Raw genomic sequence first — 20,136 nt, 5'->3', positions numbered from 1 at the left:
TTCTATGGTCAATAGAAGACCTCCTGGTCTTCTATGGTCAATAGAAGACCTCCTGGTCTTCTATGGTCAATAGAAGACCTCCTGCTCTCCTATGGTCAATAGAAGACCTCCTGGTCTTCTATGGTCAATAGAAGACCTCCTGGTCTCCTATGGTCAATGGAAGATCTCCAGGTCTTGTATGGTCAATAGAAGACCTCCTGGTTTTCTATGGTCAATAGAAGACCTCCAGATCTTATATGGTCAATAGAGGACCTCCAGGTCTTCTATGGTTAAAAGAAGACCTCCAGGTCTTCTATGGTCAATAGAAGACCTTCAGGTCTTCTATGGTTAATAGAAGACCCCCAAGTCCTCTATGGTCAATAGAAGACCTCCAGGCCTTCTATGATCAATAGAAGACCTCCAGGTCTTCTACGGTCTATGGAAGACCTCCAGATCTTCAATGTCAATTGAAGACCTCCAGGTCTTCTATGGTCAATAGAAGACTTCCAGGTCTTCTATGGTCAATAGAAGACCTCCAGTTCTTCTATGGTCAATAGAAGACCTCCAGTTCTTCTATGGTCTATAGAAGACCTCCAGGTCTTCTATGGTCAATAGAAGACCTCCGGAACTTCTATGGTCAATAGAAGACATCCAGGTCTTCTATGGTCTATAGAAGACCTCCAGGTCTTCTATGGCTAGTAGAAGACTTCCAGGTCTTCTATGGCTAGTAGAAGACCTCCAGGTCTTCTATGGTTAATAGAAGACGTCCAGGTCTATAGAAGACCTCCAGGTCATCAATGGTCTATAGAAGACCTCCGGGTCTTCTATGGTCTATAGAAGACCTCCAGGTCAACTATGGTATATAGAAGACCTGAGTGTCTTCTATGGAAAATAGAAGACATCTCGGTCTCCTATGGACAATAGAAGACCCTATTATTAATTAACAGCTTCCTTCTCTACTAAAACTTAAAACGCCTAAAAGTATGCTCCACATCTTATCAAGTTTATCACATCCCTTCAAATGATTCATCTTTCCCACTTTTTCTCCGCCAATTAAGAATTTCTAATTTTAAATCACAAGTTCCCGTCTTAATTTTTGGCCATAAATTTTTGTTTAAACAATGATTTATAGACTCGGGAATAATTACTGTAGCAATTTTCCTAAGGTTGTTGTTTTTCTTTCTTTTTGAAAAGATAAGATACATTCGTATCTTCATCATCATTAACAGCAAACACATGTGTACGAAAAATTCTGCTGCTGCTAATGATGATCATGGGAAAGATTATTACCATCTCGAGCAACAACAACTACAATTGATTTAAATTGTAATTGAATAAGAAAATATATGCTGATGATACGAAAACTGTGACTTAATCTGAAATCTGAATAAATCTGGTGGAAAATGTCATTCCAAAAAGCAGTTTTGTCATTAAAATGGCGCTACAAATAAAGAGAACGAAAAGAAAACAAAAAAGGGGAAACGACGTCATAGTTTCAAACTTCCGTTGTTCGAAGCAGGCGGTCGGTCCCAAAAACGCTCACAACGAAATGATCACAAAAATTGGCAAATTGGACCGGCAAAAAAGAAAGAAAGAAATAATTACGAAAACCTAACAAATGAATTTCAAATTAAAATACGCTTTGATGACAAAGAAGACCTGATTCAGAGATTTTTATGTGGATTTCCTCCGGCTTGGTGAAGAATTTTCGGTTTTTTTTGCTTGGACCGGAAAACGATCAACTATTACGACATAGGAAATGGAGAACGGAGGCTTAGCTATTTTAAAATGGAATTTAAAATTAAGTCTTTTTAGGCGAAGAAAAAGCATGAAAACCTAGCTATTTTAAAATGGAATTTGAAATACAAAAATGACAGGGAGAGGCGACAAAAAGTCCTGAAAACACCAACCATCCTTCAAGGACTGCTTTCGTTTAATTCTTAAACACCCCTTTTGGCACTCTCTGTATACCCAGACAATTTTGTATTGCAGTTTTCTCTCTCCTCTCTCTCTCTCTCTCTCTCTCCCCCAACTTCCATACTCTTTAATCAACCCAGATTAGACAAAGAGATTTAATCTAAATTATTGCCCATAAAAAATTATGAAATGTTAATTAGAGAAGAATCCGCCCCTTAACCGCTAGAGCAAATAGGAAATGAAATAAAACCAAATATTTATTTGGGAGTTTCCTAAACAAAACTTTTCAAATATTTTTAATCGTATGGACTTTGACATGGCATAGAATGAAAAAAATTGACTTTTCTGTTGGCGAATTTCACCGTCCAGTGAATAAGTTGTAATTATCAGTTATTGCCATTTTTTTTTTTTTTTTGATTATCACATGTGTAATTAAATGTATAACAATTAATAACTTGAAAATATGGTGTAATTAAATAAAAGTTATTATTTTGGGACATGAAAACTTATTTTGTTGCAAAATAGCAAAATGAAAGCCAAAACTGTAAAGAAAGTCTATTATAAGTCGGGCGAGGCTGACTTTATGACATCCTGCACCTCTTCGTATATTAAGTAGAGCTTCATATAACAAATATAAATTAAACAAGTACAAAGCAGCTAGGTTCGGCCGGGACAAACTTTTTATACCTCCACCATTTTGAAGGATCTTGAAAAAAAAAATCCGCCGAAAAATACCTCTTACATGAAAACCGTTATACGGGTGCTATATGGTGGTGCTGTATAAGTAATTTTTTGTCATAGGCTGTAGTAACAAGTCCGAACTTCAAATACGAAATTTGAAACAATTCCGTTGAATAATGTCGCTTATATCATCAAAAAAGCGAATATTGAGAGGTGCCGTTATATGGGGGCTATACGAAGACCTGGACCTGCATAGATAATTTTCTGTCACAGGCTGTAGTTCCCATTATGAACTCTAAATACGAAATCTGAAACAATTTCGGTGAATAATGTAGCTTATATCATCAAAATACCGAATAAAGGGAGGTGCCGATGTATAGGGGCTATACGAAGAGGTGGGCCTGCATAGAAAATTTTCCGTCACAGGCTGTAGTTCCCATTATGAACTCTAAATACGAAATTTGAAACAACTTTGGTAAATAATGTCGCCTAAATCATCAAAATACCGAATAAAGGGAGGTGCCGATGTATAGGGGCTATACGAAGAGGTGGGCCTGCATAGAAAATTTTCCGTCATAGGTTGTAGTACCCATTACGAACTTCAAATTCGAAATTTGATGCAATTCCTGTGAATAATGTCGCTAAAATAATCAAAATACCGAATATCTCGGGGTAGCGTTATATGGGTGCTATACTAATACGAAGACCTATATAGACAATTTTCTTCTAGGGGGTAAAGTACTCAGAGGGAACTACTTGGGTGGATCTTCAGATTATTCCATTGAAAAAAGTGGCTAAAATCATCAAAATTGCGAATATCGGGGGAACCATTATATGGGGGCTATACGATATCGTGGACCTATATAGACAATTCTCTCTTAGGGGGTTAAGGATTCAGAAGGAATATCTTGTGTGGATTTTGAGCCAATTCCATTTTTCAATGTGGCTAAAATTATCAAAATACCGAATAACGGGAGGTACCGTTATATAAGAGATATACGATATCGTGGACCTATATAGACAATTCTGTTTCAGGGGGTAAAGTAATCGGAAGGAACTCCTTATGTGGATTTTCAGACAATTTAATTGAAAAATGTGGCTAAAATCCTGAAAATACGGAAAATGGGGAGGTACCGTTATATGGAGGTTATATTATATCGTAGACCTATATAGATAATTATCTTACAAGCGGTAAAGTACCCACAAGGAACTCCTTGTGTGGTTTTTCAAACAATTCCATTGTAAAATGTGGCTAAAATCATCAAATTACCGAATATCGGGAGGTACCGTTATATGAGGGCTATACGATATCGTTGATCGAACGTGACCTGCCTGCAGATAAAATACAGTTCGGTGCACAATTTTAGCTTCCTATCTTTATTGGTTTTGACTCTAGCATGATTAGAACAGACGGAGTGACGAACAGGGCTAAATCGTCTTAAAATTTTACGCTGATCAAGAATATATATACTTTGTTGGGTCTAAAATTATTATTTCGATGAGTTACATATGGATTGAAGAACTTAATATACCCTCCATGTTATGTATGGAGGAGTAATATAAGAAAATATAAATAAGAATATAAATTATTTTTATTTTCTTTATTTTACGTTTTTACTTTCGCAACTATTTTTGTGAAGGTGTTTTTGCCGTAAGAGTTTCCTCTAAATTATATTAGGGAAATATAATTGCAACAATTGCCAGATTTGTCGGTAGATTCTCTCTAATTCTTCTTCTTTTTCTTCCAATCAACCCTTTCTAACAACAAACATTTCTCAAGTTTACAATTGAAACTCAATATCCTCTCAATAATTAATAATCATTTACAGGTTTGTATTCTTTGACAGTGATGTCATTAAAATGTCAAAACATCCAAACTTCCTGAAGTTTTTTTAGAAGAGAAAAAGAGAGAGGATTCTTCAAATTTCTAAGTTTTGCTTAGTTATCTGGTCCTGGGGGCAACAGAAATTTGTTGACACGCGCTGTGGGTTCCCAAGAATTGTTAAAAATTTCAAAAAAAAATGTCTTAGATAAGAAAAGAAAACCAAAATAACGCAAAAACAATAATCAGATCGGAAAAATTCAGAATAAAAGAAAACACACACAGCAAATGTCATTAAAGAAAGATACATTGTGATGACATTTCGGGTAAACAAAGGAATAGATAAAATGGCAAGCGGGTTTGAATGACTTGATGATTACACTCGACTATATGATTTGATACGCCCAAAACATGCATTATCGAAATAACGGTTTTAAACCCTAGGTCTCTTTGGACCAAATCTGTTTCAGGACAATTGGAGTCGATCTAGCGATGTCCGTTCGCCCGTTGGTCTGTCTGTCTGGCTGGTGCGCTCGATAACTTTCGAAGGGAGTATACGATTTCGTCCACAGTTGGTACATCGTAATATTATTATCAAACTTAGATCGAGTTCTAACACCTCGCCCACAAAAGGTCGAAATTAAAAAAAAAAAAAAAAAAAACACTTTACTACACAGAGAGAGAGAGAGAGGAAGAGAGAATGAACCAATTTTGCTTCAACTTTGTAAATCCTAATATTTGCATCAGTTCTAGATTAGTTGACCCCACTAGGGTCAAAATTTTGAACAAATATAACTCGTATAAAATGTGACGATAGAGTTAGATTTTCTTTAAACTAACACTCATCACAATATTTTTATTAACCCGCGGTCTGGCGTGAAGATGGAATATATCAGTCCACTCCTTCTGGTACCTTCCCCACAAAGGGCCAAAATTTTGAATATTCATGGAGCCCATGATATACGAAATAAACATCCGATTCCATTCAGGCTTGGCGCATCTCAATATTTCCATCAACACAAGATCTGTTATAAAGATGGTAGAGATCGGACCATTTCTTCTGGTACCTCCCCCACAAAGGGTCGAAATGTTGAATAACCAAAACGATTATAAAATCCGAAATATGTTTTCGGTTCTCTTCTTATTTCACACTTCGCGTTATTTTTACTAACACAAGATCTGCTGTGAAGATGGAATATACAGGACAAGATGAAAAAACTGCAACCAACTTCAGACTGCTGTCACTTCTAAGCCACTCGTCCGACAGCTGTTAATATTATTCCAGTGATAGCTCAGAATTTCCCAAAAAAAAAAGTTATTCGAGATGAATGGGAATTCAAGCGTCATAGTGTGATTTCTTTATATTTGGCTGAAAAACCACAAGTGGCTATCGTTAGATCACTCCGGCATTTAAATGTGAATAAATCTTTTGTGTCTCGTACCATCGCTCGTTACCTAGTGATACTGGTAGCGTAGCCCGACGTCAAGGGAGTGGACGGAAGACAACAGCAACATCAGCAGAAATCGTTCGAAAAGTAAAGGAGCGCCTTGATCGAAACCCGCGTCGCAGTGGCGGAAAAATGGCTCGTCAGTTGTACATATCGCAATATTCCATCCGGCAAATAATGAAAAATGAGCTCGGGGTAAAGCCATCGAAATTCCAAAAAGGGTAAGAACTTACACCGAAACAGAAAGAAAATTGACTCAAAAGAGATAAAAAGTTGCTTCGCTTGGCCGAAAGTGGTGAACTGCCGAATTTGGTTTTCTCCGATGAGAAAACATTCGTTGTCCAGCAGTTTGTAAAGAGGTCAGCTGAAAATGTGCACCTTCGGTTGGCGGTTGGCCACCAGAACTCAAGCGCCGGCCATGGTGATTATGTGGGCCGCCATAAAAGCCGATGGTCACTCTCGCTCGTATTTATCGACCGTGGCATCAGAATAAATGCCGAATACTATCACGAAAATATTCTGGAGGATGTATTAAAGCGTTGGGCACGCAAACATTTTGGCCTTGCAGGCCTTGGACATTCCAACATGGCTCATCACCATTGCACTCAGCACGCGCCACCCAAGAATGGTTACAAAATGAGGTTCCTCGCTTCATTTCCACCGCACAATGGCTACCAAAATCTCCGGATAACAATCCGTTGGACTATTGTGTCTGGAGTATTTTGGAAAGCAATGTTGGCACTAAAATATACCAAAGTGTCGATCACCTCAAGCAAGCGCTTCGCCGGGAATGGGCCAAAATACCGCAGAGCAACATTTGGGCAGCGTGTGACGGTTTCATGGGCCGTTTAAAGGCCATAATTCGTGCCAAAGGTGACCAATTCGAACAAATCTAAATTTATTCTAAAATTTGATGCTAGTTCCGACATTTTTATGCTCTCTACCATAGTATGGAGGGTAAATTAAGTTTGTCATTCCGTTTGTAACACCTCGAAATATACATTTTAGACCACGCAAAGTATATATATTCTTGATCAGCCTAAATTCTATGTCGATTTAGCAATGTCCGTCCGTCTATCCGTCTGTGGAAATCACTCTAGCTTCCGAACGAAATTAAGTAGGTTGATAAAATTTTACTCAAATGCGTATTATGTCTGCAGGACTTTTGGTATTGAAATGGGCCATCTAGGTTCGTAATGAATACTACAGCTTATGACAGAAAATTGTCTGTGCGGGTGCACGTCATTGTATAGCCCCCATATTACGGTACCTCCCTATATTCGGTATTTAAATTATTTTAGCGGCTTTATTCACCGGAATTGTTTCGAATTTCGTATTTTAAGTTCGTAATGGATACTACAGCCTATGAAAGTAATTTTTCTGTGCAGGTCCATGCCTTAGCATAGCTCCCATATTTGGTTTTTAAAGTTCTTAATGGTTACTACAGCCTGTGACAGAAAATTGTATGTGCAGGTCCACATCTTCGTATAGCCCCCACACAACGGTACCTCCCGATATTTAATATTTTCATGATATTAGCGACATTATTCATCGAAATTGTTTCGAATTTCGTATTTGAAGTTCGAAATGAATACTACAGCCTAAGACAGAAAATTGTCTATGCAGGTCCAGGTCTTTGTACAGGCCCCATATATCAGTACCTCCCTATATTCGATATTTTGACGATATTAGTGACATTATTCACTGGAATTGTTTCGAATTTCGTATTTGAAGTTCGTAATGGTTACTACAGCCAGGTCCACGTCTTCGTATAGCCCCCATAGAACGGCACCTCCCGATATTCCATATTTTGATGATTTTAGAGACTTCATTCACCGGAATTGTTTCAAATTTGGTATTTGAAGTTCGTAATGGATACTACAGCCTAAGACAGAAGATTGTGTGTGCAGATCCCCGTCTAGTAAGTGGTATTTTTCGACGGTTTTTTTTGACATTTTTCAAGATCCTCCAAAATGGTGGAGGGTATTAAAAGTTCGGCCCGGCTGAGCTTAACTATTTTTTTTCTTGTTTTTCTTCCCATGAAGTAGGATATTTTTTAATTTTCTTCCCAATAATTTGTAAGCTAGTGATGTTCGGATGTACATATGTGTATATACGCTATATAGTTTATTTTAGTAACTAAAGCTTCTGCAGTTACGTTGTATCAAAAAAACCAACAAAAAAAAAGTCTGAAAGATAACATCAGTCTCTGATATGAAGATGATGGCATGGTCGAGAGATAATGATGAGAAGTAATGGGGATGCTGTTGGCTAGCTTTGGCGTTGGATGTTGCGGCTGATAATTTCCTTCAAGATAAGGAGAACTTCAAAAAATAAATCAAATACCAGGCAAGAGATAAAAAGGCAACCAAAAAAATTTGCAAAAAAAACCAACAAGCATTCTAAACAACACGCTGTTTCATGTGACGCCAGCATTAAGTTTCCCCCAAAAACAAAAAAAATTGAAACAAAAAAATAATGCCAAAATAAGTTTCCCAAAAAAAAGAAATACTTTTTATTCGCCTGGAAAATCTCAATGAAATGCAAAATTAATTGCTCTTCAGAAGTGGGAGAAGCCAGATCGCCAAAAGCCAAAAAATCGCCAACCTTCGAACCCAATTTTTGCCATTGCGGAAACGTGAAAACCCCCAGAAACAGCTTTCAAAATATCAAGGTGCTAATAAAGTGGTAGTGCTGCTGCTATTTTTCCCCCATGAATGTGAAAAATAAAATAGCGTAAAATTTCAATACAAATTTTAACAAAAAAAAAAAGAAAAGCAAAAAAAAACACTAAATGAATTAGACAACAACAATTAAATCGGTCCACAAAAAAAAGATAAAACTAGTGAAATATCGATTACGTTAATGCCGAACACCAACAAAAAAAATTACACAAAGAGCAACAAAATCATGTTGTAATTCAATCATGTGTGAAATTCGATTTACGGTGTTCCCGATCAGATCTTCTTCTTCGTGTTGTTGTTGTTGTGTTTATGTGTTAATAGAAATTGTGAAAATAAATTTCATTGGCAAGTGAAAAGGGGAGAGAATTTTGCGGAGAAATTCTACAAACCAGACAGATTTATGTGGCAACATGTTGCAGGGTGTTTAGAATTTGAATAAAATAAGTGCAAACCAGGAAGAGCCTCGAAAGTGGTTAAATGGAGCTCGAGACTTGGAGGCTGGTTTATGCTTCAGACATTCGTATATTTCAATAACCAGGGATCATCTAGAAAACGACGTCTCCGTTATGATGAGAAATACCCTCAACTTCTTGAAAGAGGAGCATTTTTTGCGCAGTCCAAATTTCCTACAGAGCATAGCTCGAAATTTTTGCACCCAACTTTTAGCCCAAATGGAAGAAATTAGAAAACGAAGAAAGCAGGGTCTGGCCAGTCTTGAAAGAGTAGCATTTTTTTGCGCAGTCCAAATTATCTATAGAGCATTGCAGGAAATTCTTCCACCCAAGCCTTATAAAATCGAAGGAATTAGAAAACGAAGGAATTAGAAAACGAACAAGGAAGGATGTTGTCAGTCTGTTTCAAATGATTTCAAGAATCAAAAACGCTAAAGATTTTAGAGGATCCTACCTTGATTTAGAAGTGTGAACCTTGAATTATTAATTAATGAACCCACATTCCTTGACTTAGTAGATGTTTTGAAATACAACTTAAAAATCCGGATATATGAGGCTCAAGAGGGCTTTGAATCCTAAAATAAATCACGTTACCAAAAATCCAGAAGGGGTAAAAAACCCCATGTCTGTAAGAGTTCAAGGCCGGCTTTCAAAAAAACTTGAGAAATATTCCAAAAAATTTTACATATCTAGAGTTCCGAGAAGTCAGGGCCGAACTTTGAATACCCCCACCGTTTGGAACGAATTTAAAAATTTTCAAAAAAAAAAAATAAAATAAAATAAAATCCGTTAAAAATTCTCTTAAAATCTTAAAAGCATCGAATATAGACATTATATTAGGGTCTATACGACGACGTGGACCTGCAGAAGCAACTTTTGTCATAGTCTATTACAATATTCAAATATGAAACTTGAAAAAATCCGGTGAATAAGGTTCCTACAATTGTCAAATTACCTAATATAGGGAAGTACTGATATATGGGGCTATACGAAGACCTGGACCTGCATAGATAATTTTCTATAAGATAATTTTCTGGAGTTCCCATTACGAACTCTAAATACGAAATTTCAAACAATTCCGGTAAATAATGTCGCTAAACTCATAAAAGTTCCGAATATCGGGCGGTATCGTTAAATGGGGGCTATACGAAGACGTGGAACTGCGTAGGCCATTTTCTGGCATAGACTGTAGTTCCCAATACGAATTCTAAATACGGTGAATAATGTACCTAAAAATGTTCGTTCCTTAACTCAGGGGAGTCTTCGAAGTATACCTCAAAGATGCACGTGGTTGGAGCTTTGATGGAACTTTTAAATAATCATAAAAAATACGTTGTTAGCCCTCAGGATAGGCTTTGAAAAATTCCTCGAAATCCGTACTGCTAGCACTCAGATGGGACTTTGAAATATTCCGTAACAATTTACGTTCCTGGGGCTCTGATAGGTCTTTTGAAATATATGCTTAAAAATCCACTTCACTAAAGCTTCGAGAAGGCCATTAAATGTGATTCGGAAAATCGCAATGCAAGGGATTAGAAAAGCATTGAAATATTCTTCAAAAATCCTCGATGCCAGAGCTCAGGGGAGGCTTTGAAATACTTCTTAAAAATCCAAGTTCCTAGAGATCAGGAATGGCTAAGAATATTCTTTAGAAATTCAATTCGCAAAGATCGAGTGAATCTTCAAACCCTTTTTTTAAATTTAAGTTCTCATAAATCAATGTTCTCAAAACTCAAAGGGGAGCTTTGAAAAAAACTCTTACAAATCCACATCCCCAGAAATCCGAAAAGGCTTGGAATATTCTTCAGATATACACATAGTCAAAGATCAGGCGAATCTAAAAAATCTTAAAAAATCGAAGTTCTCATAGCTCAGGGGAGTTTTGGAAATATTCTTTAGAAATTCACGTAGCTAAAGCTTAGAAGGAGCCTCGAAATAGTCCGTAAGAATTCACGTTGTACGACCTTAGGATGGGCTTTGAAATATTGCTTAAAACCATGACTGCAAGAGAGGTTTTGAAACAGTCTTTGAAAAATCACAATGCTAAGGGTTAAAAGAGCTTTAAAATATTTTTCAAAAAATCCACGTTGTCAGAGCTTATAGGAGGCTGGGAAATGTTACAATGTTAGGGCTCAGAAGATCTTCAAAAATTCATGCTGTCAGAGTTCAGAAAAATCTTTAAAATAACCCCTAAAAATCCACGTTCCTAGAAATTGGGAGAGGCTTTTGAATATTCTATAAAAATTCTCTTTGCCAAAGGTCAGGGGAAGCTTTAAAAAATCGACATTCCTATAGCTCAAGTCAGGCTTGGAAATATTCTTCAAAAATTCAAGTGGCCAGAGCTCGAAAGAAGCTTTGAAATAGTCTTTGAAGGTAAACATTGTCAGAGCTCAATGTAGGCTTTGAAATATTCCTTGGAATCAATACTGCTGAGGCTCAGAGGAGGCTTTGAAATTTTGTTTGAAAAATTCACGTTGCTAGAGCTCAGAAGAGACTTGGAAATATTTCTTTAAAATCAACGTTGCTGGAACTCGGAAGAGGTTTCAAATCAGGTCATGAAAAATCCAAGTTGCCAGAGCTCAAAAAGGGCTTTTAAAATCGATAAAAATTACAGGTAACTAGAACTGGAAATATTTCCTTAAAATCAACGTTGCTGGAACTCGGAAGAGGTTTTTAAATCAGGTCTTGAAAAATCCATGTTGCCAGAGCTCAAAAAGGGCTTTCAAAATCGATAAAAAAAATCCAGGCACCTAGAACTCAGTACGTGGCTTTGAAATATTCCATGAAAATTAAGAATTGCTCTATTTCAGGAAATGTTTCGAAATATTTAATAAGAATAATCGTTCCTAGGACCTGAGGCGGGGCCTTTAAGTGTTCCTTAGAAGCAAATTTCTAGAGATCAGGCGAGGGTCTGAAACAAAAAAAAAAAAAAAACTAAAGTCAAGGATCCTAGAGTTTAGAAAAGATTTTAAAACAAACCTTGGAGTTCAATGGTTCTTTTTTCGCTTTCAAAATGCCCTTTGCTTAACCTTAGAAGAGGTATTGATTTCAAAGACCAGTTAGCTCTGTTGAATTTCGAAGATGTACAGAAGAAGTCATTTTATTTATAGAAAACATCTAGGAGACTATTCGTTTTATGAACACCACTGGAAGTTCTATCTGAGCATTTTAGGAGCCAATTAGCTGATGGAGAGTTTTAAATAAGCAACTCCTGAAAGTATGCAGCGAATAGCAATAACCAAAACAACAATTTGAATTCCAATTCCAAAACTGTCGTCGTCTGTAAAAAGCTCGTTAAATTGTCTTCTAATTCATAAAAAAAATTGAAACCTCTGAAAACACCGCCAGATTTTTTTCTATCCTACGCAGCTATATTCCTAAAAGATCTGGGCTTATCTACTAGTTTGGGAATCAACCAGCTACGATAAAGAAATGTGAATAAATTGTAGCTCCTAAAAGTATGCAGTAAAATACAATGTAAATTCTGCCAGCAACGAGGAAGAGTTTTTTTGTGGAATCTCTAGAAGTTAATTTTCCGTGGCCAATGGGAATTTCTGGGAATGGATTTTTATTCTATGACAATATTGCCATCTTCTCCTAAAAATATGCTTTACATTTATTAAATTTATGCAATCAGTGGTTAATCTGAAGTTAATCTTAAGCTGCAGCATTATTTCTTCATAAAAAACCCTAATGGAACCCACATGATTTTCTAGGAATGGATTCTGGTTCTAAAATATTTTTATCTCACTTAAAAAAAAAAAAAAACAAAAAGTGAGCCCCTGAAAATATTTAATTTAATTTGTTGGATATGTTTATGCTCCATATTATATCATCCAATATTCGAATACTGCCACGCTCTACTAGTTCCTGTCTCAATTTCAAACATTTCCTAACAATTCAATTTTCATGAAAAAACAATAACTACAATACAATAATAATAACAATCTTGTTGAAATACGATCGGGTCTAAACAAAAAATCAAATCAACACCGAATTCTTCTTCTTTTTGTTATTAATTTATTGCAAATCGAAGGGTCTCAATTTCAATTTTTTCAACTAAATATGAATTTTCCCTGTTCACCCTCTCTCTTCTCTTTTGCAGATATCTCATCTTAAGTTTCAAAATTTCAATTTGAATGCATCTGAAGAATTTGAGTTTTAAGATCAACGTCGTCGTCATCGCCCACTAGACAGTAGAGCATTGCAATAAGTAAACCAGCAGCCCTCCTCCTCCCCCCAAAGCCAAAACCCCATTCCACACCTAAGAACATAGAGCAACAGCATCAACAGCAGTAGTGGTTTTAGACTGTTACTTTTTTTTTGTGGCCCGCGTGCAATTAGCCATGGAGAATCTTGGTTACAAGGAGGGTTCAACCAAACCGCGACGCATGACACGCTCCATTAGTGTGGTGACCAAAAGTGATGCTGAACAACCATTGGCGGGCAATAATACAAATCGGTAAGTATGTATGTATGACAAAGATAAAATAAAGAAAAATTAAAAAAAGAATATTGAAATACATGAAAAGTTTCCATATTTTCGAAAAACCAATGTCCAAGATTCTAGGAAATTTAAAAAGGAATTCTAGGAGAGGGCATGGCGAATTTGAATAAAACTATACCATAAATGAAATATGAAAAAATTAGTTACATTTCGTGTGTAAAGATCAAATATTTCTTCAAAATCTTCGGCAGAAAAAAACTTCTACGTTTTTTTTTATTTGTAGGTGTACCTCAAATATAACCCATTTCACGATAAGTGTTTATATTTAATAAACTTCCAGAGGACTTTTTGTAGATCATATCGTCTTTAGCATTCAATAGATGTAGAGGTATTTTGTAGAAAGAAGGTCTTCTAGAGGTATTTCTCAGTTATCTATCTATAAAGGCCTTTCAGAGATTCTTCAAATGATAAAACAAAACTTGTTCATTGAACCTCTTTATAAGTTTCCTGAACAAGGAATTTTTTTTAAATAATCGCACGAAAGACCGAGACAATAATTTTAGTAGAGTAATCTCTATTTTTTTTTTCTTTGCAAAAGTTGTGAGAGACGGGTAAAAAAAGAAGAAAAATAAGTAAAATAACAGTAGGTTCGGCCGGGCCGATCTTTGAATACCCTTCACCATTTGGAACGAATTAGGAAATTTTCAAAAAAAAAAAAAAAAATAAAATCCATTAAAAATTCTGTTAAAATCTTAAAAATAACGAATATAGCCGTTATATTGGGGTCTATACGAGGGCGTGGACCTGCATAGGCAACTTTTGTCATAAGCCATTACAAAATTCAAATACCAAATTTGAAAAAGAAAATCCGGTAAATAATATAGCTCATCAAAAAAATTAATACAGGGAGGTACAGATATATGTGGGGCCTATACGAAGACCTGGACCTGCATAGACAATTTTCTGTCGCAGGCTGTGGTACCCATTACGAATTCTAAATACGAAATATCAAACAATTTCGGTGAATAATGTAGCTAAAATCGTCTAAATACCGAATATGAGAAGGTACTGATATATCAGGGCTATACGAAGGCCTAGACCTGCATAGATAATTTTTTGTCATAGACTGGACTTTCCATTACGAACTTCAAATACCAAATTTGAAACAATTCCGGTGAATAATGTACATAAAATCATCAAAATACCGAATATAGAGAGGTAGTGATATATGGAGGCTATACGAAGACGTAGGCCTGCACAGACAATTTTCTGTCTTAGGCTGTAGTACCCATTACGAACTTCAAATACCAAATTTGAAACAAATCCCGTAAATAATGTTGCTAAAATCATCAAAATACAGAATATTGGGAGGTATCGTTATATGGAGGCTATACAAAGACGTGGGCCTGCACAGACAATTTTCTGTCATAGACTGGTGTTCCCATTACGAACTTCAAATACCAAATTTGAAACAATTCCGGTGAATAATGTCGCTGAAATCATCAAAATACAGAACATTGGGAGGTACCGTTATATGGAGGCTATACGAAGACCTGGGCCTGCACAGACAATTTTCTGTCTTAGGCTGTAGTAGCCATTACCAACTTCAAATGCCAAATTTGAAACGATTCCGGTCAATAGTGTTGCTAAAATCAAGCAAAATACCAAATATCGTGAGGTACTGATATATGGAGGCTATACGATGACGTGGGTCTGCACAGACAATTTTCTGTCATAGGCTGTAGTACCCATTACGAATTCTAAATACGAATTTTAAAACAGTTCCGGTAAATAATGTCCCCAAAATCATAAAAATACAGAATATTGGGAGGTATCGTTATATGGAGGCTATACAAAGACGTGGGCCTGCACAGACAATTTTCTGACTTAGGCTGTAGTACCCATTACGAACTTCAAATATTAAATTTGAAAAAAAATCCGATGAATAATGTCGCTGAAATCATCAAAATACAGAATATTGGGAGGTACCGTTATATGGAGGCTATTCGAAGACGTGGGCCTGCACAGACAATTTTCTGTCTTAGGCTGTAGTAGCCATTACCAACTTCAAATACCAAATTTGAAACAATTCCGGTCAATAGTGTTTCTAAAATCAAGCAAAATACCGAATTATCGTGAGGTACAGTTATATGGGGGCTATACGAAGTCATGGACCTGCACGGACATTTTTTGGTATAGACTGCAGTACCCATTGCGAATTCCAAATATCAAATTTGAAACAATTCCGGTGCATAATGTTACTAAAATCATCAAAATACCGAATATCGAGGGGCACGGATGTATGGGGGCTATACGATATCGTGGACCTATATAGAAAAAAAAAAAAAACAGAGAACACCTTGTGTAGAATTTCAGATAATTCCATTATAAAATGTGGCTAAAATTATCAAAATACCGAATACCGTGAGGTAGAGTTATATGGGGGTTATACGATATCATGGACCTATATAGACAATAATCTTACGGGAGTTAAAGTACTTTCTGAGAACTGTTTGTGTAGAATTTCAGACAATTCCATTGAAAAAAGTGGTTAAAATTATCAAAATACCGAATATCGTGAGGTACAGTTATATGGGGGATATACGATACGGGGACCTATATGGAAAATTCTTTTTCAGGGGTTAAAGTAGTCACGAAAAACTCTTTGTGTAGAATTTCAAACAATTCCACTAAAAAAATATTGTTAAAATCATAAAAATACCGAATATCGGGGGTACTATTATATGGGGGCTATACGATATCGTGGACCGATATAGCCCATGTTCGAACTTGGCCTGCAGACAAAAGACAGATCACTGCAAAATTTTAGCATCCTATCTTTATTCATTTTGACTCTAGCGTGATTACAACAGACGGACGGACATCTAAATTTTTTAACTCTTCTACGATTTCTGAAGATTTCAGACGATTCTGAAGTTCTTCCGCTAAGTACTTGAATTAATGTCAATTATGAATAGAGCCACTTTCCAAGAAGAGCTTCTAGTGTGCTTTTTCTTAAAGTACTTCTAGAGGCCATCGACTATAGCCTTTGCTAGACAGGAAATATTCTAGAGTTCTTATGTCGATAGGATGCTTTGCACACAAATTTTATGGAAGGCAGACTTTCTAGAAATCTTCGACAGTAAAAAAAACATAATCAGCCGAACCATGAATGTCCGCACGGGTTTCTATTCCTATAAAAGGTATTTTTCCAAAGATATTATTCCTCAAATAATAAATAATTGAGGAGAAATAAATTGCGAATATGGCAACACTAATGGATCTTTTTCGTACCTAGTTGAACCTATTTGTTGTGCAAAATGGTACAAATTTGAAGCGATTTTCTATAAGTTGTTTTGATGCAGTCTATAATGCGCTGTGAGAAAAAGTGTAAAGGTCTGCAGCAAACCTTTTTCTAAATCATTCATATTGGTAATATTTTGAATTAATCGGCTGATATTGATTAATATATAACCGTGTAGTCAAAAATAATTATATGTTTATATCATTCAATTTGTTATCAATTCACTGTGACTGAATGGCAAAAAGACTGGAGCAAGAAATTGAAAATTTTGAATATCCGCACAGAATTATATTTCCCGGGAAAGCATTTTTCTCCACCGATCATTCCGCTAATTATAAATAATTGAAGAGATATAATTAGCCAATATGCCAATGCTAATGGAACTTTTTCGTACCTTGTGTATCCTATTTATTGTGCAATTTTGTTCCTTATAAAAACTTAAATAAATAAACTTTTGATATTAGGATACGAATATATGGATGCTGATAAGTATTTGGAGCAACGCATAAGTTTGGAATTTTTAATATCCGCATGGAATTCTATTGCCACGGAAAACATTTTTCTTCAGAGATTAGTCTTCCAATCATGAAGAATTGAAAAAAAAAAAAATGATTTGCCAATATGGCAACGCTTAGGGATCTTTTTCGTACCTTGTGTAACCTATTTGTTGTGCAAATTTTAACCGCTTTATGTGCATTTGTTTCTTAAAAATCTTAAATCAATTAACTTTTGGTATTGGGATCCGAATATGCGTGTTGGATGCTGATAAGTCTTTGGAGCAACGTAGAAGTTTGGAATTTTTAATATCCGCATGGAATTCTATTGCCACGGAAAAAATTTTTCTTCAGAGATTATTCTTCCAATCATGATTTGAATTGAAAAAAAAAATGATTTGCGAATATGGCAACGCTAAGGGATCTTTTTCGTACCTTGTGTAACCTATTCGTTGTGCAAATTTGAAGAAATAATATTTTTTTATAAAAACTACGCTTAAAATTACCAATTAATTCGATATTCGGATTCGAATATATGGGATGGATGTTTATAAGACTGTGAGACAACATAGAAGCTAGAAATTATGATCCTGAACGGCCAGTACAACCAATGTTTCTTTGAAGTTTTTTTTTTTAATTAATTGTTGAAAAAAATCAATTCCTAAAATAAGCACAAACCTCTTAAGTCTTCTCCTGGTGATTTTACTGTTTTGCAGATTCCCAGAAAACCATCATCAAAATTCCAATGTCCAATCAAAATAAACCAGACTTTCTGGGAATTGTATAATTATTTTTTTTTTGTTATTTTTTATTGAACACAATCCACTCTTGTATTGTTTATGGGAACTTTAGACTTGAATTTTGGACCATTTCAAAAAACAAATAATTCATCTTCTATTATTATGATAATTATAGGATTTTGTCTATTTTGAAAAAGAAAGAAAAAAAATTAAATTCCGCGAAATATTGAAAATACGAAATAGATAAATGATATTTATTTTTATGAGTGGATATTATATTTCAGCTGGAGGGAGGGGGACAGCAACTTGTTGGGATATTTGCATTAAAAATTCGGTGAGATTTCTTACATCGCCTCTTTCATATTTAATATTATTATTTTGTTGAAATTAATTATTAGCGTATACGAAACCAATTATGGATGCCAGGTTTATTTTTCAATGACAGGTCCAGCAGCTTTTCTCCTCCGTTTGGAGTTTGGATTTTTTTCTACGTGTTGACAATAAATTATAATTTATTGTCAAATTCCAGATATGATTCATAGAGCTGGAGGGCTCATTGACAGTTATTTTTTTATGTCAATTTTTGGCATGGTGGTCTGTCTCTCTTAAATCATATGATTTAACAAATGACGTAAAATCCATTGTTTGCGTTCGCTATTTTTGGGGGTCCACAATGTCGATGTGTAAATTATAGGAATAATATGGGGGAAATAATTAATATGTTATACCAACACATGAAATCATATTTGGAATTTTTAATATCCGCATGGAATTCTATTGCCACGGAAAAAATTTTTCTTCAGAGATTATTCTTCCAATCATGATTTGAATTGAAAAAAAAAATGATTTGCGAATATGGCAACGCTAAGGGATCTTTTTCGTACCTTGTGTAACCTATTCGTTGTGCAAATTTGAAGAAATAATATTTTTTTATAAAAACTACGCTTAAAATTACCAATTAATTCGATATTCGGATTCGAATATATGGGATGGATGTTTATAAGACTGTGAGACAACATAGAAGCTAGAAATTATGATCCTGAACGGCCAGTACAACCAATGTTTCTTTGAAGTTTTTTTTTTTAATTAATTGTTGAAAAAAATCAATTCCTAAAATAAGCACAAACCTCTTAAGTCTTCTCCTGGTGATTTTACTGTTTTGCAGATTCCCAGAAAACCATCATCAAAATTCCAATGTCCAATCAAAATAAACCAGACTTTCTGGGAATTGTATAATTATTTTTTTTTTGTTATTTTTTATTGAACACAATCCACTCTTGTATTGTTTATGGGAACTTTAGACTTGAATTTTGGACCATTTCAAAAAACAAATAATTCATCTTCTATTATTATGATAATTATAGGATTTTGTCTATTTTGAAAAAGAAAGAAAAAAAATTAAATTCCGCGAAATATTGAAAATACGAAATAGATAAATGATATTTATTTTTATGAGTGGATATTATATTTCAGCTGGAGGGAGGGGGACAGCAACTTGTTGGGATATTTGCATTAAAAATTCGGTGAGATTTCTTACTTCGCCTCTTTCATATTTAATATTATTATTTTGTTGAAATTAATTATTAGCGTATACGAAACCAATTATGGATGCCAGGTTTATTTTTCAATGACAGGTCCAGCAGCTTTTCTCCTCCGTTTGGAGTTTGGATTTTTTTCTACGTGTTGACAATAAATTATAATTTATTGTCAAATTCCAGATATGATTCATAGAGCTGGAGGGCTCATTGACAGTTATTTTTTTATGTCAATTTTTGGCACGGTGGTCTGTCTCTCTTAAATCATATGATTTAACAAATGATGTAAAGTCCATTGTTTGCATTGGCTATTTTTGGGGATCCACAATGCCGATGTGTAAATTATAGGAATAATATGGGGAAAATAATTAATATGTTATAACAACACATGAAATCATGTATAATTAGATTTTGCGTAGGTAGTATGGGGTTTATAAACCAAAATTTGACGTCATGAGGGCCCTATCTGAAATGGCATTTATAGGAAGTCAACGAAAACGGATGCAAATCAATTGTGTATACAAACAAACAATATTAGATTTGTGCTCTAAATATAGATTTGATTTTCGTTTTTGTCACAAAAATATATTCAATACTACTGCGGTAGCATGGAGACCCTATTTAAAAATTTCC

General features: G+C 35.2%; 2 protein-coding genes across 2 annotated transcripts in view; one reads left to right on the top strand and one right to left on the bottom strand.

The window, feature by feature from the left end:
* Positions 1 to 20,136, bottom strand: part of LOC101891648 (small ribosomal subunit protein uS9m) — a 59,203-nt gene that overhangs the window by 13,323 nt on the left and 25,744 nt on the right. The gene's annotated exons all lie outside the window — the stretch shown is intronic.
* The window catches only part of LOC101891467 (transient receptor potential channel pyrexia), a 42,981-nt gene that overhangs the window by 7,562 nt on the left and 15,283 nt on the right, over positions 1 to 20,136 (top strand). The window contains exon 2 of the mRNA XM_059121012.1: positions 13,089 to 13,445. Coding sequence (XP_058976995.1) covers positions 13,330 to 13,445 — 116 coding nt within the window. The 5' untranslated portion in view covers positions 13,089 to 13,329. The remainder of the gene's footprint in view (positions 1 to 13,088; positions 13,446 to 20,136) is intronic.

This window comes from Musca domestica, unplaced genomic scaffold (genome assembly GCF_030504385.1).
Source record: "Musca domestica strain aabys unplaced genomic scaffold, Musca_domestica.polishedcontigs.V.1.1 180, whole genome shotgun sequence".
NCBI classification, from domain to species: domain Eukaryota; kingdom Metazoa; phylum Arthropoda; class Insecta; order Diptera; family Muscidae; genus Musca; species Musca domestica.
This window is presented reverse-complemented; position numbering and strand designations above follow the sequence as displayed.